Genomic DNA, 24,990 nt, shown 5'->3' with positions numbered 1-24,990 from the left:
AAACTAAACAGCTCATTCTAATCATTTTTTTGGAAATTAGTTTTACACCTGAATTCTTGTATTTTCCAGATGTCCAGTTTTTCTTATTCTAAAGCAAATCTGTTGCATCTATTGAGTGTAATGGAGTGAAACTGCATTTCATTTTCATAGGACAGAATCGTTATAAGTATTGAAGCTAGTGTCATTCAGTAATTTAATATTTGTGGGAAACACTTTCTATAATGAAATTATTTAAGATAAACGTGCCTAATATCTACTGGATACAGTTTTGTAGTTTAAATCATAAAAGGGTCTAGTCATTCTTGTTAATTAATAGGATTTACATGCATGGGTAAAGAACAGCCCCAGCCCCTAATAATTCCGTAATCCTTATTTACATACATGTAAAGGAATTCCACTGGTTTTGAGTCACAAACACATCACCAGCAGAAGTAGATGATTAAACAAAGATTCATTCCTTCTTTGTGCAAATGTTCATGGTAATAAAGAATAAATGAGGAACAAACCCACAATGTTAAAAATTTCCAAATACAATGGTTAAGAAAAATGTCCACTAGGCATCAGCAGATTGATAATACACTTTTTCCTTTTCCTATGCTTTGATTTTTGTCATCCCCCACATCTAACAAATGCATAGTACAAGACACTTGTGAATCTCCAATTCTATATTTGCTTTCTTTCCCCCAATCCTCTCTGTTCCCATGGACCCCCACATCTAAAACTTACGACATCATAAGGTATTTTCCACCAAACCCGAGGCTTTGCTATTATGATCGTCTGGTCTACATGCCTGCTGATGACTGTACAAACAACAGATTTGATTTCTTATCGCTTTTTAAAAAGTTAGATATTATAGTGTGCCTTCCTGCAGTGACCTTCTGACATTTCCACCGTTTTCTTTAGCTGTTAATGCACAAAAATATCCCTGAAGGCCAATAGGTTCTAACATATGAATCACGATATCAGGTCACATCAGTGAAGTCCAATTAGTCTAGTATTCTGTGTGATTACGTTAGTCAGTACTAGATACTTCAAAGGAAAGTGCAAGAAACCTTTTGGTGGGCATCACATGGGACAAATCTGGCCCACAGGCCATATATTTGACATCCCTGAGCTAGGGTTTTAAATAAAAACAGATTTCCAGGGAATTTTTTCACACACCACCATAGGCATCGATCCTATTCACTTTCAGAGCAGGGAGCAGCACAGGAGCTGCATAGATTTGAGCTGATAGCTGAGGCTAAAGGGACCATTATTCGCTGCATAAAACCAAATTCATGAGAAAGAGCGTGTGAGTGAGTGAGCGAGCAAGTGACTGAATCAACTTCAAAGTTACACTTTTGTCTAAAATCTTATTACTACAAGTAACACACAAAATTAGTTTAACAAATTTAGAGCAAAGTGTTTTTGTTTGTTTCTTGTTTATTTCTTAGTTCACTTGACAGCACTTTGTGTATGGTCAGTTTCTATGTTAACTCCGTGTTATCAGTTTTCCCCTACTTGTGTGGGTCTCTCACACAGCAAAAAGGAACAGAAACTTTTTTTTTTTTTTTAAGAGACAGGAAACACTCAAAATTGTGAATGCTGGGGACAGCTGTAGTAAGTGAAAATACTTAAAATTCATTTTTTAAATGACTATTTCATCTTCATGGAATCTCTAACAGCATTTCTACTTTTGCCAACATCATCATCAGTGTTCCAAGTCTTAATTACTGTATATCAACCCAATTCAGAGTATAAAAAGATCAAGACTTTTTATTTTTTCCAGTCTTGAACTGAAAAGTTTTCACAGTTCAAATTAAATTCTTGAAAAGTCTAATGTTATGTATTTTTAATATTAGATAAAAATAAGCATACTGTGAAGCTTTTCTTCGGGAAAGTGCAGGAAGAAAAAAGCTTTAAGGACAAATTCATATTAAAACCATCTAATATACTAAGTATCAATGCTGCCTGTGTTGTAAGGAGAAAAATACAGTGACATTTTACATACGTTATAAATACAATAAATTATCTGTAAGTAAGTGTATCTTCATCTATTTTCCTAATCAGAGAGGTGTTGCTACTTTAATACACAGTAGAAGTATGGGGTTAAAGTTACTGTGCAACAGAACACACATGCATGCTGCTTAAAAAAAAATTAGAAAACTAAAAGGCTGAATGAGCTGAAGCAACCCCCAGTCACAAACGATTATCTCTGACAATGTGTGTACATTTAATATATCTACTAGTCAGTAATAAGTGGCTCCTTTGCAGTACACAGTACTGCATTCATCAGAAATCTTTTTCCCCCAATATCGTCACACTAGTGTCAAAGAATCGTCTGCATTTTTAAAATTTTCCTTTAGTTACTTAACACAATTTGTAAAGACAGTTTTGTCCAGTGTACAAGGATGATTTTAGATAAATTCTACTCAATCTTGATTAAAAAGTATTCATAAACATTAATTGAACGAGTAAGGAAATGTACAGGCAATGAGAGAATGAGTGTGTATGACAGGGCAGCTGTCCTCTGTGCCACCATTTCGTTTCTGCTACGAAGAACCTTATGAAATGGTGGCTACTACTGAAGGGCCCACATATATTTCCATTAAAAAAATCCTTTGTCCTACCCCTTGCCTTTATGGGGGTGATCATTCAAATTTGCAATTTTTTCCTTTAAGATTCTAAAGCAGACAATACTTAAAAGGTCACATATACCGAAACTCATAATAAGTAGTGCTGCTAATAATGGAACCTGATCATACATATGTTCTCCTGTATGAGACGAGGCCTTAAGCAAAAATTCTTAAAAAGCAGAAAATATGAGGGCATTAAAAAGAGCTGCATTTTCATAAGCAAATAAGATTAAAAAAAAACCCAAAAGAGACTGAGTGTCCAATAAGCTTCTAACAGCTCTGTTGACTGCTAATATACCAATTTTTTACAAGCAATTAGTGAGGAGAAATATTACATAACAGCTGTGTACAGTTTTCTAAAAATCGAAATTATGAAGAAGACAGACTTGGGTTGAGATAGAAACCCCTTAAAATATTTTAAGTCCAGGAAACTATAATGCCAGTGCCCAGGCCCAAGCCCACTGTGGCTATCCACTTTAGCATAAAGCTTTCCCAAACCCATCACTCATTACCTTGGCCTGTATACTGTGAAGAAGAGACAACGTAAGTTGTGACAAACTGGTCAAAAAGACCATATGGGGGAAAAGTAGTGAGATTCCATAGCACTGCACAGCCTCAACCCCCCACCCCACACACACGAAGGACTTAACTACAAATTAAGGGTGGGGGGGGGGGAGAGAGAGAGAGGGATTGTGGCCTGTGACATAGTGGGAAGAACAGAGTTAAATGAAATATCTGCTTTGAATTACATGTTTTTCTGACTGATGGGAGGAAATGGACAGCAACAGGGCCTAAAGCCCAGGACAGGTATTCCTTTAAGTTTCTTCATTTAAATATCCCATATATACCCCTCATAAAAAGCGGAGTAAAATCCTATAGCACTGTCTCACACACAAATACCTACCGTATATACTCATTCATAAGCCGAATAATTTGGGTAAAAAAGTGACGCATCAAAGAGCGGGGGTCAGCTTATAAAAGGGTCTACACCAAAATTTGATTATTTTAAACTCTATGGAGTCATTGAATTGAATATCTAATACATTGTCGTTTTGTTTACCTGGAGCATCTGCAGTCATGAAGTCCCTCAGCTCCCTGTGGCCGCGGTTCGCCGTTCCCAGCCAATGGGAGCTCAGGGGCTCCATGCCTGCAGACGCGCCAAGTAAACAAAACGTCCCAACCAGCCAGCGGTTACCCTGACGGCCAGGAGCCAAAGTTTGCCAACCTCTGAAATATAGGGTCGGCTTATGAAAGGGCATACAGTTTTTGTTATTTTTACCTAACCATCTTGAGGGGTCGGCTTATAAACGAAAGGGCTAATGAACGAGTATATACGGTATATATTTCAAATCAAGCAGACTTCAAAATTGTAGTTTTTAAAAACTAACGCAGGGGCACAGGATAACCAGTCTCTGCTTGAGTTCCTACTCAAAGATATCAAGGGTCTCAGCACAGAGTGTGACAGGACCTTTAGCCAGGCTCCCACTGTTGTACTAAGTCCACATGTTAGAGCATTGGGCTCTGTGGCTTCCACAACGATTTGCTATTGCTTTCTATTTTCCGTGGCTCACCTGCCCAGGCCCACCGTATTTTCTAACGTTGTGTTATGCGGATGTAAGAGAATGGCTTGCCACAATTTAGTACAATGCTCTGGCATTTGTGGAATAGGAGTCCTCATGGAAATTTACCAAAAAAGTGTTACACAGCCTTAAAATTTTATGTCAGATTCACATTCCTCTGAACATGCTTTAAATGGAAATAAATATTTTGTACATATCTATTATGGCCCTAATAAAGGAGAACCAGAAAGGTATGCTATATTTAAAAAGGACACACAAACAAAAACAAAACCCCACCATCATGTTGGAAAATGAAATTAACATGATGCAGGATTTAAGCAAAAGTTAATCTGAGGGCCTTTAAACCAGCTTGTTATTACCTACTATGAAATGCTTGACCTGGAAACATTAATTTAAAATGCCAATAATCAATGTATACAAGATTAAAGAAATACTGCAGACAAAAATTATCTGGGAATCTACAGACTAAGCTGGAGAAGACAAGAAGTCTAGGTGCATTTCAACCAGAATTCACACTAAGAGTGGTTGGAAAAATAAAGGGTTTGAAAAAAATCCAAGAGATTTGGTGTTATTCAGTTCCTTTTCTTTTCCTTTTGCAACCATATGCACGGTGGAAATATGGAAGTTAACAGACTACTCAGCATTAAAGTTATGCAAAATTAAAAAGTTTTCTTTCACAACATCAAGTGAAACTTGTCCTCTCATTTCAATTTATGCACAATACTGAAAAAATACCAATTTTTCTATTAAAATATGAAACCACTATTAATTTCTGTTATCTAGGTAAACGTATCTTATGTCTCAAATCGGTCCCTTCTCCACTTAAAAAAATAATCTCAGATACTATAACCCTGAGCAATTTTCTCAGAAATGGGCCTAATTTTCCTGTTTGCAATAACAAATGAAGAAAGTCTGAATTGCTTTGCATTTGTCTATGAATATTTCACATTTGTCCACTCAACATCTGTGCGTATCATAAACTGTGAATTGTGTGTTACATTTTCACAGCAAGGAATTATATAAAAAAAAGGAAGAGACTGGAAACAGAGTGGGGAAAATTACATAATCAACGACACTAGTAAAAATGTCATAACAGGCTAAAAAGGGTAGACTGTATAAACAAAACTGAGAATTTCACAAACAAAAATCAAAGCTTTCCTGCACGTATATTAAGGGGAAAAAGGAAAAATGCCTTAAAGATCATGAAGTTGGCCACAAAGTGTCAATTACAAAAACTCCTTCCAAGCAAACATCACTGCATCAACCAAGCTAATATCTGAAATACTAAACTAAACTTTAAAAGTAGGAACGTACAAAAGGAAACAAGACATCTGTCACAGCCAAACCCCTGGATCTGGGAACTTACCGTTCCCATTGTAGCACTGTGGCTACATTTTTGCTGACATTATTTGACCTTGGTGTAATCTGGCCTCCACAGATAAGATTAACTCATATCAGAGGTTTCCTCCTACCACAGCAACACAGGCATCTTTTTCTTATTCCTCATGCCATTCTGAAAGAACCATTTTTCCTTTCCTAGCCATTGCACCATTTTCTCCAGAGACTTCTGAAACCATCTTCCTTGCTTCACATTCTAGTTTGTAGAGCTTCCAAGAGAAACTCTACAAACTCATCCCCCATGAACCCATCGCAGGGACCTTCCACGTGCTTCCCAAGATACACAAAACAAGGGAACCCAGGCAGACACTTCATATCTGGCCACAGCATTCTTCCTGAAGGACTATCAGGACTTATGGAAACCATCCTCAAACCACAGACCACACGAAGGGCCAGCTTACTCCAGGACACAACCGACTTCCTCCATAAACTCTGCAACATTAACAGCCTCCCTCAGAACACCATCCTTGCCATCAAGGATGTCACTTGCCTATACTCTAACATCATTCACAATGATAGCATAGCTGCCTGACTCCAATATTTACAAGACAATGAACAACCCTCAGATATTCACCCCAAATATCAAACTCATCCATTTCATCCTCACCCACAACAATTTTACAATCAACAAACATTTTGTCCAAACCATGGGAACAGCCACGGATATGAGGATGGCTCCTCAATATGCCAGCCTCTTCACAGGCCACTTAGCAGAAGAATTTCTGGACAAATGCACCATGAAACCAGTGATAAACCTGAGATACATTGATATTATTTTCATCCTCTAGACAGATGACAAACTCCTTCATAGATTTCCACTACAACTTCAACCACCACCACTGTCCATTAAACTCTCTCTGGAACACTCCCACACTAGCATCGACTTCCTGGACAATACGATCAGCTTCAGCAATGGAACCCTTCAAACAACTATATACAAGAAACCCACGGATCACCACACCTATCTTCATAGATCCAGGAACCATCCCAAACGCACCAAGAAATTGGTTATCTACAGCCAGGCGCTCAGATACCACACAATAAGGTCCGAGGACAAAGTCTGGGATACACACCTTAACGCTGCCTTCACCAAATAAGGACGCTCCAGAGTAGTAGACTGCATCATGGAACAGGCAACCCAAATATCCTGAGAGAATCTGCTTCAATACAGAAATAAAACCTCCTCTGACCACACAGCCCTAGTTATAACCTACCACCCCACACTGGAACCCTTTTGGGGTATCAAACAACTACAACCCACATTTGATGGGGAACCCATCCTGAAATAATTCTTTCCTGAACCCCCTCTTCTGGCCTTCCAACAACTCTCCAATCTCATCATCAGAAACAAGCTCCCCACAGACCAGGAGACACTACATGTGGAAAGTGGCATCCGACTCTGCCACAACAACAGATGCAAAACCTGCAGACGTATATCCACTGCTAGAACAATCAACGTCCACCACAACATACCTTTCAAGATTCATGGGTCCTAACATGCCTATCACAACATGTGGTGTACTTCAGCCAGTGCACTAAATGCCCCAACAACAACTATATGGATGAAACCAGACAATCATTACACTCTCTAATGAACTCACACAGGAAAATTATGATAGACAAAAACACAGTATCACCCGTGGGTGAACACTTTTCACAAAGTGATCACTCTATATCTGACCTATCAGTCTTCATCCTCAAAATGCACAACATTTTCAAAAGACGAGCCTGGGAGCTTAAATTCATAACTTTGCTAAACACTAAAAATCATGGTCTTAATAAAGACATTGTTGTAATAAGCCATAAATCCAATCTATAATCCACTAATCCCCCTTTTTGTCCTAACAAAAAGGACGAGGAGTACTTGTGGCACCTTAGAGACAAAGGCATTTATTTAGGCATAAGCTTTCGTGGGCTAGAACCCACTTCATAGAAGTCCACTATGGGCAAGTAATTGTACAACTGGTCTTCTGTTCTATTCCTATCTTTACCAATGACTCCCTGCATGATCTTAGGCAAGTCATTTAACCTCTATCCCACAATTCACCCATGTCTCCAATAGATATAAAGGTACCTCCCTACTTTACAAGGGTGTTGGAGGCTTGATACATTAGTATCTGTAAAGATCTTCACAGTCCTTGGATGGGAATTGCCATGTAAGTGCAAATATTCTTTAAGAGATTCTTCAGAAGGCATTTTTATCTTGCAAAAAGGCAACCCATTTTCTTTCAAGAATACAAAAAGCTGCCTCCTATTGTTTCAACCAGGAGTTTAGACTGCACTCATCACCATAATATCAGAGTGCCTTACAAAGTCATAATCCACTATGCAATTTAATCCTCACTCTTCCTCTCCAAATAGGTTGTCCCCTCCCTCCGTATTGCCCCATTCCTCATTACAGGAGGAAAGCTGAAGTCAAAGTGAGTTTTACAATTGTTTCTCTCTACAAGCATGTTAACATAGGTAGGCCCCAAACATGTAACTCAGGTCTTAATGTATGTCACTTCTCCCCCCCCCAAAAAAAATGTTTATGCTGCTACTTGGGAAGGATTTGAAGAGTCTGTAATGATAAAATAAGTAACAGATACTGTTTTATTTTGAATTTAAAAAGATGGAAGAACACCAGTAAAGAAACTACAGAAAAACAATTTTTAGTTTAAAAAGATAGCTCAATACATGGTGCACTATGTTGATGGAGTAATAATATATGGGCAACGTTTAAATAAAGCATTTATTTTTGAAGTATCTATATAAATTCTTCTTCATATAAAAATGCATTAATAAAAACTTTAAAAACTCCTGGCCAAAAGCAAGAAAAAGATTCAACCCAATTTGATGTTAAACTGCCAAAAATTAGATTAACATGAAAGATGTACCCTTTTACCATGTAATTGAGTCACTATAATTCAGCTTTCTAAATATAGCGTTTTAAAGATAAGGGAAGTAGTGTATTTGATACAATAAATTCTTCCTCATATCAAATAAGTCTCATATAAGGCAGCTGTGATGCATACTGCTCATGCTCTCAATTACAAACTGATCCCATCAGTACTAAAATTATTAACCTAATGTGAAACTCCGGCTAAAGTGAAGCCATGTCTTTCAAGGGAGAGGGGAGAAACTCAACAGAACTTTCACTCCACCTCAGATGCACTCATCTTCAGCTATCCTTATGAAAATTCATGACTATTTTGCACTTTGCAGTTGTCCACAAAAGATCAACTCTCAATGTGGTCCAGCAGCAGAGCCTCACGGGAAGTTAGATGAGGGCAATAACATATATGGTATAGTCTACATAAATAATAAATCAAAACTGACTAAACAAAAAGCTCTCTTCATTGAGTCTTCCTTTTACGGTGTCCATCATTCTCTCTACTTCTCCATCCTCCTTTCATTTATTGTCCTTTTTTTAACTCTTTAATTGAAAATTAATACTTTTTGTTCCCTAGCTTCTCTTTCTTTATAAGCAAGCACAACACCCCTTCCTGTTTCTTATTTCCACTCCCACTAGTTTGTTGTCATCTGTGACATGTGGACACCATAAATGTGGGGGAGGAACTTACTACTTATGTTATCTGAGTACCTATGAGCCCCAGTCATGGACTAGGACCGCATTCTGCTAGGCACCGTAGAAACAGAACAAAAAGACTTTAAACTCTTTGGGACAGGGACTAAGTAGAAGACAAGAGACAACAGATGATTCCAATGGGTCCAGGTACAGGAAACAGAGACACTATTGGTCACTGTGGTTTCAGCACACCAGCCACCTAGCCATTGTCAAGTTATTTGTTGCCATCACAGCAAAGGAAAATTTAAAGGAGGGATTTGAAGGAGGATGTGATAAATGAAGTGGGGGGTATCTCCCTTTAATGGGGACCCAACCAGCCAGCTAGCTGTAAAATCCCTCTTGGTAGCTGTTCTCTACTTGCTTTACTTGTAAAGGGTTAAAAAGTCCCCCAGGTTAAAAAAAAAAAAGTGGGCACCTGACCAAGAGCCAATGGGAAGGCTAGAACTTTTAAAAAAATGGGAATAAACTTTCCCTTTGTCTGTTGTTCTCTGGGCTGCAGGACATGGAGCATCAATGCTATAACCAGAAATGCTGTGTAGGGTTTGAACCAGGTATGAAAAAGTATCTTCCATACCTAGAAGAAATTATTTGGATAGGGAATGTTTAGTTAGACACAATCAGGTTTCTCTCTTATTTTGGCTTGTGGATCTCCTCTGTGCTAACCCCTGATGCTTTTGTTTGCTTGTAACCTTTAAGCTGAGCTCCCAAGAAAGCTAGTTTGGGTGCTTAATTTTTGGAATTGCTCTTTTAAAATCTAGCAAAAGCCTAAGTTCTTGTATTTTTTTCCTTTTTGTTTTTAATAAAATTTACCTTTGTTAAGAACAGGATTGGATTTTTGGTGTCCTAAGAGGTTTGTGCATATTGTTTGATTAGCTGGTAGCACAGCTAATTTCCTTTGTTTCCTTTCTCAGCTCTTCCCCGTCCAGGGGGGTGGGGGTGGGGAGGGTTGAAAGGGCTTGAGGGTACCCCACAGGGAGGAATTCCCAAATGTTCCTTCCTGGGTCCAAGAGGTTATTTTTGCATTTAGGTGGTGGCAGCGTTTACCAAGCCAAGGTCAGAGAAAAGCTGTAACCTTAGGAGTTTAATACAAGCCTGGAGTGGCAAGTATAATTTTTAGAATCCTTGCGGGCCCCCACCTTCTGTATTCAAAGTGACAGAGTGGGGATTAGCCTTGACAGAGGATAATGAGGTAGTTTGTGGATGTTTATGGGGAGCTTCTCCCAAGTGTGAGGGGCAGCATGGAAAAACCACAAAGGTGCTTGTTTGAATATTTAACAAGTGAGCGAGGGAGGCTGGCATCCTTGGGAGGCGGAGGTCAACCTTTCAGTAGTAAAGGAGAGATGATAGGCAGGGTCGGGATAGGGTGCGAAGGGCCTTGTAAGTGAAGACAAGTAGCTTATGTTTGATGCAATAGATAAGAGGGAGCCAATGAAGGGAAGCAGTCTGGTGCCAGGCCAGAAGCCCATCCCTGGTTCTAGGGTGCCAAGCCTAAAGTATCTGGACCAGGGTGGGATTTACTACCAACCTTTATTTGTAGTAAGGCATGATAGCTCGGACACTTTGTGTCCATCCCCCAACAAATAAACTAGACTTTTTAAATTATAGAGAAATAAATATCTATATAATGCCAGTTTTATTATATATTAATTCATATCTCAAAAAGGATTTTTAAAAATCGAATGTGTCTGTGGAATGTTCCACACAATATTTTCTAATAGCTTCTGATATTTAAAAGATAGCTATCATAACAACTAGATCTAGAAACTAGATTACTTACTGTGCATGCAAAGTAATTACTTTGGTAGATGATTTTTCTTTTAGTATTAATGCTTAAAGTTGTCTTTAGAGGTATTTACATGGTTTGAATTAGTACACAATCATATTAGGGAAGTAGGATATATTTTCAACATCTTCTGTGAATAGTTCTATTGAGTCAATATGAAATTTGTTAAGCAGAAGAGGGCCAAAACTGAAATAAGTAAAATTCTACTCCATCATTAACTTTGGGGTTTACATGCAGTGGGACCTGGATCTAAACAATCCATAGTTTACAGAATCAAGATCTGATTGAATAGGTTTTCCAAAGCCACAATAATCCCCTGTTTTCCCATCTCCACTATTAGAAATACCCCAAGTTTCCCAAAACAGCATTAAGATAATGTACTGTAACAGCTCAAAAGGGTAGCTATATTTTATCACACCAACCCACACTACTCCAAAGAACGGTCTATGAAAAGCAAATACCGTAAGAGAAAAATGAAACAAATTCAAAGAACATTAGAGTAAGGTTAAGGCTGACATACAGAGAAACAACAGTAAGGAAATTCCAAGTCAAGTACATCTGTTCATCCTTACATCTCCCATTGTTTGTATTACTTCAGATACTGTAGGAATCTCAAACGTGTGTGCTGCAGCACCTAAGCACAATGGGACACACTTAAGATGGAGTTTCAGTCTCTTATTTTGAAGCCTTTTGCTAGTGTCAGTCTCAATTACTTTGTCTTTGTGAATAAATCTGAGCTAATGGATTTCTATCCCTGAAATCGTTTGACAGGTGAAGTTTAAACTATTATTTTTTAACCAGGGAGAATCTTATTTAATTTCAAGAGCAATTCATACAAAAGAAATCCCATCTAGCAAAATATCAAAATAAGATGATGTTACTATTTGACAATGGCAATGTCAAGTGGTTTGGCATGGATTTACATCATGATAGTTACTGAATAAGGGGCCTAATACTGAAAGGTATACGCCAATTGGTGTCAGTCATTTCAATAGGAATTCAGCACTTTGCAGGATTCAGTACTAAGTGACTACTGGATCACAAGTAAACAGAGTAAAATGCTTCCATGCATTATTGACCATTATTTTTTGGAAGAGAATGTATGGGGGTTTTGTTTTGTTTTGTATTCTTGCAAAGCTTTACGTTGGTTCTTTCTATTTCTCAACTTCACTGTACTTGTCCTGTACATTAAATTGCTTTCATCACAGCCCGATCACAAATAATCATTAGTTCCCTTAGAAAATTAAAGACAGAAATGTGTTTTATGTATCCATATTTCAGGCTTCAAAGCCATCTTAAATAATGGCACAAGATTCCTGACAGTATCATCACATGATATGAGATATAATTGCACAATTCCTTGGGGCTTGTCAAAATTCTCCTCATATCACATATTAATCAGAATGATGTTGATGTGCTCCATTTTTGAATGCTGCCTGTTTACAAGACAGCTGCAAATTTCTTAATAACCAATGTTTAAATACGAACATCAAGATAAAATGCATCTTTAACAAAAATACTCAGGTTATTTTCTTTCATGTGCAGATATGACAATACAGAACCTCATCTCTTATAATGCAACTTTGGGCTTCTAAATAAAACAACAACAACAAAACCCAACACAACAATGACCCTCAAGAAAGAAGTCTGATTTTAAAAGATACTTCAGAATCTTGTCAGAATTTATTTTATATTATATATAAAAAAAATTTGGCTAAGGCATATACAATTTTGGTCATGTTTTCCAGATTATGTAAGCCCTTGAATGGTGAAGCCCCTCCCCCCACACACTCTGTAGTTGTAACAATGAGATGGCTGCAGGGCTCCCAAGGTAGAGAATTGGACCATACCTTCATGGGTAGGTTCTGGGTCGGGGGTAAGTGAGATGTCATCCAGCTCGCGCAGGCAGAGCCATTCTCCATCCATTGACACTCGGAATTTGCAAAGATAGATGGTCTCCATGGCAGCCTGCGTGATCTTGTCTGTAGTGGGGGTTGGCATATCGCTTTGAGGCGTCAAGGCAGACATGATGACTCAGCTGGCACAACAAAAAAGAACTAAAAGGAAAAACCTTCTGAGGAAGATAATAAGAAATACCTTGCTGTGTAGCAACAAATATGCTCAAATCACACAAACTGCAAAATCTTTTTCATATATACAGCAAGGTATAAATGATGCTCCTCTTCAGTTTCCTCCTCCTTTCTCTTCCCCAACTATCTTTTTCTTCAGCTGTGCTAGATGCTATTAATCCTAAGCAACCACAGAAAACCTGGTCACTGCATAAAAGAAAAAGCTTCCTTTGCTAGTTACCAAAACTGAGAAAAGAAAAGCCAAAGTAATATAAGTCTATAGGAATAGATAGAATTGCTAGAATCACTACTAGTCTCTTTCTCCCCCAGAGAAGCCAGGACACAGAGTGCTAATAGGACTGGTTGTGCGCAGCAAGCAGGGTGTTGACCAAAATGGCTGACTAATGAACTGAACTGAAAATTCAGACTCATGTGACCAGCTGCTCAGATCGTAGGGCAAGCAATTCCCAGGATGCTCTATAGATGCTGCTGATGCAGGGAGAGCAATTAGGCTGATCTTGCTCTCACCATCCACAGCCTCTTTTCAGACTACGCTAGTCAATCTGCGATCAGGCATAACATAATGCACATATTTCTCATCAGTCCCTCTCATAGTACAAAGGAGTGGAGTGTCTATTTGATGACTACAAAGAGAGATTTGTATTCCTTTCACGTGCCTGGGTGCTTCTATATAAATCAAATTGGGTGTGCAAATTATGATTGAGAACTAGCTTCCAGTGAGTTTAAGTTTCTCAAAAACTACCTTTTAAACTGAACTTTCCCAACTAAACAAATATTACATGGATTTACCCTCTCAGATAGTAAAACAAATTTGAACAAACCTTCTAATTTTAAGTGTTTGCAGTGCATCATTGACCCAGATTTTAGCCTCCACTTTTTTTGTGGTATTATACATTATAAAGGCCAGACTGCTAACTAAAAATTAAAATTCTCCATTAAAAACTGGTGCAACTTTGGGTAAATCCAAATAAAAGCTGTTGCCACTGAACATGAAGGAAAAATTGAAAGATACTTTTTAAAGAACAAACTGGTAACCCTGCCTGGTACCTTTCAGGCAATTTGACTCCTCGTGCCCTTAACCTTAACATGCCTCCCGTGAGGTGGGAATTGCAGTCTGCTCTGTGCCTGACACCTTCTACCCAAGCTGGTACCTCAAGAAATCAGTGATCTCAAGGTCACTGCCTAACCATGGTAATCTACATGACAGGACATAACCACCACTTAAGGTGTATATATAAACATACATACATACATATAAACACCAGACAATAACCTCATGTGGTATTTAATAATTTTAAATAAGATTTATATTAATTCCAGTCCTCCGTGACTGTAGTGTTACATATGAATGAACTGCCCCCACATCAACACAATAGGGCAACCTAGAGGCATTTTACATTTAAAACTACATGAATAAAAAAGTATTACATAGAAAACTGCCCTCCTACCCAAAATCAAATTTAAACAGAAACACCTGAATGTTTAAATGCACAGAAATGTTAGTAGTTTGAACGGCAGAAACACATGACATTTCACTACAAAATTCAGTTCCCCAATAAGTATGTCTCAAAAAAGGGAACAGAAAACAGTCACCAAGTTAAAAGAACAGGAGTACTTGTGGCACCTTAGAGACTAACAAATTTATTAGAGCATAAGCTTTCGTGGGCTACAACCCACTTCTTCGGATGCACCAAGTTAGTTTTCACTGTATTTATGGAACTGGGGGGGGAAGTCAGCAATAGTTTACAGCAGTTATTTCTAACAACAGGCAAAGAAAAGAAGTTGCTTACCAATATTTACCAGGAGTGTGACAACTGATTAGTTAGAATATGTACGCAGTCCCCTTTAAGGTAAAATAAATAGTTCTCTAGTGTATTGTTACTGTGATATAATACACACAGCGCACATGGCAAAAATGATAGGTAGCTTTCTGAGAGAAAGCAACTCTTTTTTAAAAACACTAACAGTAGTTTACCATGTTGATGAAAGAGTATAAAAACTCGGCAAATATCTCCAGTTTTAAATGTTTGGATTTTATCACCACCACCACCCTGGACAGTGAAACTAGACGGGTCAGTCTCTTTATTTAGTCAGTCTTGTTTTCAGGTTCAAATACAATATCATAATACTTCAATGTTTATACTTTAAATACCAGAGCGGAATGTTTGAACAACAAAACCACACAAAATAAGCAATATAATTTTTTTTTGTTAAACCTAATTTTGCTTCGTTGGTTCTTTTAATACAAAACCTGAATTTTGACCAATAGTGGTTCTTAAATGGCACTTGTAACATATGCCACTTAAAAAATAAAAAAAATCAATTTTACCTTTGTAAAGCTGTCCTACCTTTTTAAAAAATAATCTCAACTACACCTGGCCTAGAAACTAATTATTTTATCCAGTCATCTTCAATAAAGAATGGACCCTTTGAATATTTTATTTGAAAGGTTGGCAGAGTTATTTTTAAAGGTATTTGATGCATGTTTTTGAATCCCTGAGAATTCTTTTAGTCTGATACAGACTAACTCGGCTACCACTCTGAATTCTTTTAGCGTTCTCTGGAATTGGTATACATGAAAGTTCTGGTTGCGTCCTGACCTTTTATTTAAAAAAACCGTTTAGACCTTTTCTTTGCAAATATATTCTAAGTGTAAGTTGATATCGACAACATTCAACATGAATGAACAGCATGGCTGCTAACAAAAGTATATGAGAAAAATCAGCTACTACCCTGAAGAGCAAAAACTGTAGTTATCTTTAAAAGAGCACTAAGGGGTGGACATCCTGGGATTCACTGCCCAGAGAACCTTAATTTAGTACCAGGAAAATTGTTTGAAACAACTAAAAACAGAGCTATAAAACAAACATGTTCACACAATACAAAAGGGGCAAACATGGCTTCTGTATATGAACATCGTGCCTCAAAAGCTATTAGAATAGGGAAAAAATGATAAATATTTTTTGTTTTTCCATGAACACTTTGATATGAAAAACAAAGCAAGCACAGGGCAAGAGGTAAAACTTTATTATGGCTCAGAAACTGGTCAAGGGAGAGGAATTATTTAAGTTCAGTACCAATGTGGGCACAAGAACAAATGGATATAAACTGGCCATCAGGAAGTTTAGACTTGAAATTAGACAAAGGTTTCTAACCATCAGAGGAGGGAAGTTCTGGAACAGCCTTCCAAGGGGAGCAGTGAGGGCAAAAGACATATCTGGCTTCAAGATTAAGCTTGATAAGTTTATGGAGGGGATGGTATGATGGGATAGCCTAATTTTGGCAATTAATTGGTCTTTGACTATTAGCAGTAAATATGCCCAATGGCCTGTGATGGGATGGGATCTGAGTTACTACAGAGAATTTTTTCCTGGGTGTCTAGCTGGTGAGTCTTGCCCACATGTTCAGGGTTTAGCTGATCGCCATATTTGGGGTCGAGAAGGAATTTTCCTCCAGGGCAGATTGGCAGAGGCCCTGGGGGGTTTTCGCCTTCCTCTGCAGCATGGGGCATGGGTCACTTGCTAGAAGATTCTCTGCACCTTGAAGTCTTTAAACCATGATTTGAGGACTTAAATGGCTCAGACATAGGTTTGATACAGGAGTGGGTGGGTGAGATTCTGTGGCCTGCGTTGTGCAGGAGGTCAGACTAGATGATCATAATGGTCCCTTCTGACCTTAAAGTCTATGATTCTATGAAAACAAAGTATAGGACTAAATGGTGAAGGAGGCTAATAGTGGGTATCACTTCGTTAAGCTGGAAGTAGCTATAATATGTTAAAGGTATTGCAAAAATTCTGGTATTATAAAAATATTTGAAAGCTAGGAATTTCAGATCAAAGATTTAAGCAACTGACAAACACTACAGTTCTGTAAAAAAAATTTAAGACAAGAATTTAAAAATTAAGTTCAATTTTATTAAATGAATCAAACATCTGAAAGCAAGCCAATCCATTCTACCATTACTATTTAAAATGTTAACTTTAGATAATAGGACTTACTTTAAACTTTGGTCCTGCGCATTAAATATCAACTAGATTAGTCCAATAGGGCAGGCCAATATTTTTCTTTCCTCTCCTTTCTTTTTTATTACAAAGTGACAAAAAGAAGAACTTTTTGAACTCCGGTAAGTACCTCTACTTTTAAAGTGACAAATCAGGAATCCATTGTCCACTTCAGATGTAGAGGAATGAATTCTAATTTACGCACAGACCTCACATATTACTTCTAAAGGCAATACTTAGTGTGACATTTTAGTTCAGAAGCCAAAAACTAGGCTTGCAATAAAAACTGAGTTACGGCCTTAACCATACAGAGCCTACCAACTCGCCATAAAGGGGTTTAGAATAAAATGGCAAAGTTTTGGGATGACAACATTATTTTGGTTATTCAAGACGGGAGAAGACTAAGGAATTACAAAACAACCGACCAATGCTAGGTAAATGTACAACACTGACAGATGAGATTCAATGAAGATAAAGTACTCACATACATAATAATGGGCTCTAAATTAACTGTAACCACTCCGAAAGAAGATCCAGGCAACACTGCAAACAACAGGATAAAATTGTGACGCATATACGTCTACAAGTTTCATGGCGTTAGAAAGCCAACCACTACCTGCCAGGAATCAGGAAGAAGTTTCCCCTACAGACAAGTTACTCCATACTTTTCACCATAGGGTTTCTTGTGTCCCCCTCTGATGAATTTATATGGCCACACACAGGCTATAAGACTAGACAGGACATCAGTCTGATCCAAAAGGGCAGCTCCTATGTTTCCAAATTAAATAAATCCTGATAAAAATCAGTTTTCCCCATTCCCCAGCTATGCCACTTGCAGATGGAACTACAACCTTGATATTCTGTTCCTGGTGTCCAATATCTTTTCCTTCACCTTTTAACTTAGCGGGATATAGAAAGGCAGGTGGCAAAAAATCACCCTTTGCATGATTTCCCTGATATCTCTGCTCCTGCTTTCAATGTTGTACCTCAATGACAATGGCAGCATGCCCCCCCCCCCCAGTTCAAGAGTTAATATATCTTCCACACACATCGTTTTGGGGAGTGTATCTTTTCTGCATAAAATATTCACCAGCCAACCCGCTCTATAGGTGACATGCTATAGGATAATCAGTCCCCACCCTGAATGTGGGCATAGGCAGGATCCAACCCTTCATTTCTTTGCTGCAGTAAGACAGGCAGCCAGGATTTTCACTTTCCACATAGGAGGCACACGTGCAGTACGTCTCCTGCAATTTGAGTCCAGCAGGTTAAAAATATAAAAGGGCAGGAGTGGAGAATTTTTTAGGCTCAAGGAAAAAGATGGAATCCATTATTTCCATGAATACAGTGATAGACTTTTTTCTTTGTGCAACAAAGGTGTTTCAGAATTTAGAATACCTATGTTACTAAAAGTACAACTGAAAAAGGGGAAGGAAGAAGCTACCAGAGCCATCATGATCAGATGGCCTCCCACTGGAAGCCAACAGGAATTCTGCAGAGTAAAGGCAGCTCAATCAGGCTCTTAGTTTTTGTTTTAAAAACCTTCTATGGATTTACTGCAGCTTACCTTGCCTAAACACATTTTATTCTCCTACCTGTTCTCTCTGCTTGTCTAGCACTGGCTGCATCTTTGCCTCTTGGAGGAAGAGTCTGACTAGCATTCATCCAAGAGCAGCTCCTGTTGGCATGAACAGCTTTCATGATCTCTCTGTCTTAACTCTTCATCTCAGTTCATGTTTCAGCTGAAGATATAAGTATCTTGCCTTTCTTTGCCCTTACTGTTTCTCTCTCCCTCTGCTACTTTTTTTTTTTTTTTAATTCAACAGTAATGTGGTCTGGGATACAATATGTGTAAATCACAATGGAAAGAGCCATCGCTTGTACACGGTGCTGGAAAAACATCTAGTTTGTGTCAAGGACATGAGAAGAAGTAGTCACTACACAAAATAAAACTGTTATACTGTATGATAAATTCTTGGTGTCTGTTCTTCAGCATCTCTGCATATCTTCATGCTATTTTGAGCACACCTGTCACCATGGGCCCAATATGTTATCAGCACATGGCAAGCATGGAGTTCAGACCTGCAGCTCTGGTATTACTAACATTATGCTAAAATTAATGAGCCTAGATAGCCCACGCTTCAGTTTAGTTTATTTGTAAAAGTAGCAGCATAGTGTATATTGTGTACAAGATGGTTAGATAACTACAGTGTCAAACTATAGCAAATAGCGACTAAGACTATAGTTATTTACGAATCATGAACATACTTCATATTTTCAGAATTTTCAACTCTAGACTTCAGTTGCTTTACAGTTTACAAGCCTCTCTTTCCCCCGTCTCCTCAAGTTTTCCATTCGTACTCAGGGCCACCTACATTTGAGCAGGGAGTTGATTCCCAGTTTGTGTAGATGGTTCTCAGACTAGCACCTAAAAATAGCAGTGTGCCCACGGTGGCTCCGGCTAGCCACCCAAGCACGTACCCAGGGGTCAGGCAGGGTTGTACTCGGAACAGCTAGCCCAAGCGGTCATCTGTGCTTTCACGGACACGCAGCTATTTTTAGGCTCTAGCCATGGGTGGCAGGTATATAGGCCAGGGAAGGCTAACACCTGGGCCGTGGTGGCCCTGCCCCTTTCCTGAGGCCCCCACCGTCTGCTGCTGCCTGCCTGCCACAGCTCGCTGTGTCCCTCCTCCTCGGGAGTGGGGGAGTGAGGAGGGAATGCGATGAGCCAGCAGTGGGTGGGACGGTCTGGCAGGGGAGTGAGGCGGCTCAGCCATGTGCTGGGGCTGGCCAGGTGGGGAGGTGGGGGTCCGGTGGCTCACCTCGACTTGGGGCTCGGCGATGCCACCCGGCATGGTCGACGACTCGGCCCAGCCCAGCATGGCTGGGGCGTGTGGTGGTGGCTCAACCATGTGGCTGGGACCGGACTGGCGCTCGGGAATGGCCAGGTGTGGCTGGGGTGGGTAGGCTGGGGCTCCTCCAGTCGCAGGGCGGGGGCCCTTAGGGCTCCTCCTGTTATGGGGTGTGTGTGTTCGGGGCTTGGGGGGGCAGGGCCTCAGGCAGAAGGGAGTGCAGCCAGTGGGCTAGCCTCCCCAAAGTAGGGGGCTCACCCACTGCCCATGGCACTAGCTCGAGTAGCATAGGCATGTCGACTTCAGCTGCGACTCAATTCTCAGCTCAAATGTAGAAGTACCCTTCGTCTCAATGTATATAATTCACTTTCTTCAGTTGCTAAAATACACTTTCAACCTTTTTTCATTTGCAGACCCCTAAAAATTTCAAATGGAGGTGCAGACCCCTTTGGAAATTTGACATAGTTTGAAAACCACTGTTCTATCATAATGACAACCTTTCGTGCACCCCTTAGACATAGTCTGCAGACCTTCGGGGGTACGTGGACCACAGGTTGAAAACCACTGTATTACAGCATTCCCTCATGCAATTTACAAAGCTACTGGCTATCTCAATTTCCAGCTCGACTGTAGACCAGTATAAAGTTCCCCCTTCATTAGTACACATCTCACTATAAAGTAAAAACCATTTCCTCCCACCAACAGACTCCTATATGAAAGAACACAGTTAAATATAATATGAACACCAAGAATTAAATGTACAGTTTTTCTGATGATTTGTGTACTGGTCATTTACGAGTAACAGCCTTATAATGTACACAGAATGCCATATCCATGACAAACTACATTTCAGCAGAACGTACTTATTTTCTTGTTTATAACAATCATTACCTCCATGTCAGGCATAACCTAGCTGATCATTAATTGCTGGGAAAAGGGCCCTTTATACACCTCAATCCCTCAACTCCCATAATCATTAACTGCCAGGAAATACCCTTCCCATTAGCTGTACTTAAATCTCTTCTCTCCCTTTACTGCTGTGCTGGAGGGATTAAGATTTACAGAGTGGTTTTAGATTCTTGACTGAAAAGCACTGTAAATGCAAAATACGGAAGTAATCTTACTACTCCTTAGTTTACCTAATTTTTTTAAATGATGGTGATAGCAAAGGTTAGGGAACCCAGGAGAACCCCCCACACAAGCAAAAATTTCAATTCTGGTGGTGTAGGATCATAAGGCATAAAAATATTGTCTGTTGCAGGGGCTGCCTCAAGCCATGATAATATGAATAAGAGATATTTAAAAAGTCTCAGTGAAACAAGGCTGGAGCTCACCACATATGGACTCCCCTATTATCAACACCGAGGTCTTCTGGGATAGAATGGCCTGCTGCCTTGTGGGGTATATATGTTAGGGGAGATTTCTGTAGTCTGTAAAACTTATGTTGCATGTGGTATGATTTTGATATGAATAGCTTATGAAAGATCATCTTTTTCTTTTCTTTCCTCCCTCTGCTTTATATATATTTATGCTGAAGCCTCTCTCTGTTTGAGTTCCTTTCTGGAAACAAATGAGCACCAGAGGGTCCTGACACCTGGGAATCAACTGGGTGGTCTTAACAACAAATGGTGGAAAGAGACAGGGACTAATTGCCCTGGTTTAATCCTGAAAGCGTAGGTGAGGCTTGATGAGGAAAGCAGAGACTGGGCTAATCAGGACCAGATAAAAACAGCTCATCTAAATTTGGGGAGGGTGTAAATCAAACACTGCAAACTACTGGCCTCCTGAACCGGCTGGGGCAGTTAAGCTTCCTACGCTGGCACAGCACACTGGGGGGGAAAACCTGGCTGGAGAACCTGAATGTTGACTTTGGGATTTTTATGTTTGGAATGTTTTGGCACAAATCCTTTCCCAGCTCAGGAGAGGACAAACAAAACTTTTATTTCACGCGAGAGAGATAAGAAAGCACGTGTGAATCGTTTTATGAAAGCCAGACCCACCACTCAGGGCATTTCAGCAACATCTTTATAGACCACCCCATCAATAAACACACCCACCTCACAGAGCACTGTACTACTACAATAATAATAGTAATTATAACTACTCAGGGATACCTTAAGAAGTTGCGAAGCCTCTCAGGCCACAGAGTCTGCAGGTAAGTAAGGCTAGTCCCCGAACTGAAACGTAAAGCAAATCCCTCCAGAAAAAAAATGTAAACACTGGTTTATTGTTAATTCCAAAGAAGTGAGACTTGGCAGAAAAGTTTGCTGCTACTGCCCAGACAGTGAATGAGCAAGTGTTGCTACTGCCTGTGATGCAGAAAGTGAGAATGAGAGCGAGGATGAAGAATGCTGACCTGCATGCAAGTTTGACCCAGGAGAAGCAGACAAGCAGCACCATGGGAACAATTTATATTTCCTCTTTGCTTTACTTCCCACTATGTCACATCAGTGTCTCAGTCAGTGAGCAGGAATCCAACTCTTGACACAGGTTATCACATAAGCAGCTATCACCGTGCAGGTAGAGAAGCACAGTGCACCATATATATAAAAAATGTGTTTGGTTTTTTTACTAGGCTTCTTCCAAAGACTTCTGTATTACCAACAGCTGTTGCAGAGCAACACCTAGGAAGAGAGGAGGGTACTCTTGAGTTCTTATACTGGCTTTGACTCCCTCAGGCTTGGGCAAACCCATTAAGCTCTCTGCCTCAGTTTCCCCATTTGCGCAATAGAGACCCACTCAAAAGGATGTTGTAAAAATTAGCGTTTGCAGGACACTTTGAAGATTAAAAGCAATATATAAAATGCTACATATTAACAAGAAAACCTTGGAGTATGCTAAACTCCTCTTAGTAAACACTGCATGCTTGCAATAGGGCAGGTTAGACACTTCCATCCTATAACCAGCCTTTGCTAAAACACCACAAATAACCTATCCCCTGTCACAGACTGCAAAATAACCCTACACAGTTACAAAACCTTGTCAAGTGGAGAAAAACACCCTATATAATACCAATTTGCTTTAGGACACAGTGGCAGGAAGTGGGCAGTCAAAGCCAGCCTATCCCTGAAAACCCATACCCATCCTCTACTCCAAGCATGTCAGTGTAGCTACCCAATTAAACTTCAAAGGACTGAGAGCTCCTTCCCCAAAATGAGCAGAGTCGAGTGGAGTGAAGTGGAGAGCGAGGCTTGTGATTATTTTTAATGTGGTAGCTGAGTTTCTGGATGAGCATTTCACGCAGCCACGCATACCGAAGCATCTCCTTCCAATGTATCTTCCACAACTTTCGAGGCCCCACCTGTCTCCCGCCTTCAGCTGAGATACATACACTTCACTCTCCTGTTGGGGTGATGACAGTGATATGATGGAGGGAGCGCTATACACCCCCCTCTTCTGAAGATTCTGCCACCAAATTCAAAGGAGTTTTGGTGTGATTTCCCCATATCCAATGGAGTCATTACTCTCTGGATACTGCTAACTCTTCCCTCCCAGAAACGACGGATCCCTAGGGTTCACACAAATTTGAATGGAATGAATCAAAGTGATAAATCAAAAATAATTTACAGAAGTGCAGCTATCTCCTCTTCTAATTACAAAGTACTGTAGTCAGCCCACCATGCTATATTATAGATCTAGTCAATATATTTTTCAGAAACAAAGTACAAACATTTCCACCAGAGCGCAGCTTAACAGAAGTTACCTCGGCCAGTTGTGTTACCTCCTTCCTTGGCAATGAAACTAGTTTTCCATTTAAGCGGGAACCCTCCCCAACCCCCCTTGCCTCTTATCTCTCTCTCTGACACTTACATCCCCATGCCCCAGGGGTTTATCACAGGCCCAGGGGATGCTGTTTGGGAGACCCCCTTGTTGAAAGAGAGCCAGTCAGCCTAAGGGAAGAAGGGGGAAGGAAGGCGCTGCAGCTGCAACCACCCTCAAGACCCAAGTTCAAGTCCAGGGGGTGTCTGAGGAGGAGCGAAGCTGGGGACGAGAATTGGGGTGGGGGGTGAGAAGGGATGAGGGAAGCTGGAGCTGCTGAATTGGGGGGAGGCGGCTCCGAGGCAGTAGAGGGGCGCAATGCTGGGGAAGGGAAGGGCAGGGCGCCGGGCAGACCGGGGTGCGGTTCGAGGCCCCCGGGTGCGGTGTGAGGCTGCGAGGGGAGGAGGCGGCGCTGGGCGGGGGGCGGCTACTCACGGGGCCCGGCTCTGTCCTGTCCCGACGCGGGCCCCGGGGAGCTCAGCAGCAGCACGGGCAGGGCGGCGGCGCCGCCGGGGGGGCTCCACACGCTCTGCGGCGGCAGCCCGGCGCCTCGGTGGCCCGGATAGAGCAGGAAATAGGGGGGAGACTCGGGGGGCGCCTCCTCCGCCGCCGCGTCCCCGTCCGCGGCCTCCAGCGCCCCGGCCGAGGGGCTGCGCCCACCCCGCTGCTCCATGGTGGGGGGCCGCGCCGCGCCGGCTCCGTCCGGGCAACTTTCCCCGCCGCGCTGGGGGCGCAGCGGCTGCCGCGAGTCCGCCTCCGCCATGGACACCGGCCCCTCCCCGGAACGGCCGGCCCCGCCCGCAGCTCTCCGGCCCGGCCCCAGGGACCCACCCCCAGCTCAGCTCACCCACACTCCCCCCCCATCCCCGGGGGTTAGACCCCAGCACCGCCCCTCTGCCCCTTGCCACGCTCCCTTACACCCCCCCCGCAGGGGTTACTTCAACCTTAACAGCCCCCCCACCGTCTCCTCTATGCACCCCACTCCCCAGGGGTCGGCCCCTCACCCACACTGCCGTCCCCACAACCACCCCAGCGCCTCAGGCTGTTAACTATTAACCACCCCCCCACACACACACCGTACAACTCTAAGGGGGGTTCACCTTCCCATCTCCCCAGCACATTCAGCCACTGAAGGTGTCTGAACCCCCACACACGGTGGGAGAGTGTTAGAAAGTCTCTCCTGGGGGGCTCCCAGCCCCACTGACACCTCTGCACACTTAGTCGCTCACTCATTAGTGTCCAGTTCTCTCCCTCACCCCTTGGTGCTGCCAAGATCCAGATTGCTCCCTGGCCTGTATTTTCCCCTCTTCTGTCCTTTAACTTCTTCATTGTGTGATTTAATGC

The 24,990-nt window shown here is 41.1% G+C and overlaps 1 protein-coding gene across 5 annotated transcripts in view; it reads right to left on the bottom strand.

Moving 5' to 3' along the window:
- Positions 1 to 24,402, bottom strand: part of RUFY3 (RUN and FYVE domain containing 3) — a 72,429-nt gene extending 48,027 nt beyond the window's left edge. For 3 of the 5 annotated variants that reach the window (XM_024215879.3, XM_024215881.3, XM_024215882.3), the window contains exon 1: positions 24,082 to 24,402. In XM_024215879.3, the coding sequence (XP_024071647.3) occupies positions 24,082 to 24,319 (238 nt within the window). In that variant the 5' untranslated portion in view covers positions 24,320 to 24,402. Of the gene's footprint in view, positions 1 to 12,794; positions 13,335 to 24,081 lie in introns of those variants that run through there. The other 2 variants (XM_024215883.3, XM_024215880.3) reach the window with 2 other exon arrangements.
- Between the last annotated feature and the right edge of the window lie 588 nt (positions 24,403 to 24,990).

The sequence above is a fragment of the Terrapene carolina genome, unplaced genomic scaffold, assembly GCF_002925995.2.
Source record: "Terrapene carolina triunguis isolate 2854851 unplaced genomic scaffold, T_m_triunguis-2.0 Scaffold136, whole genome shotgun sequence".
NCBI classification, from domain to species: Eukaryota; Metazoa; Chordata; order Testudines; family Emydidae; genus Terrapene; species Terrapene triunguis.
The sequence above is the reverse complement of the archived record's forward strand: the minus strand, read 5'-3'. Positions and strand labels throughout refer to the sequence as shown.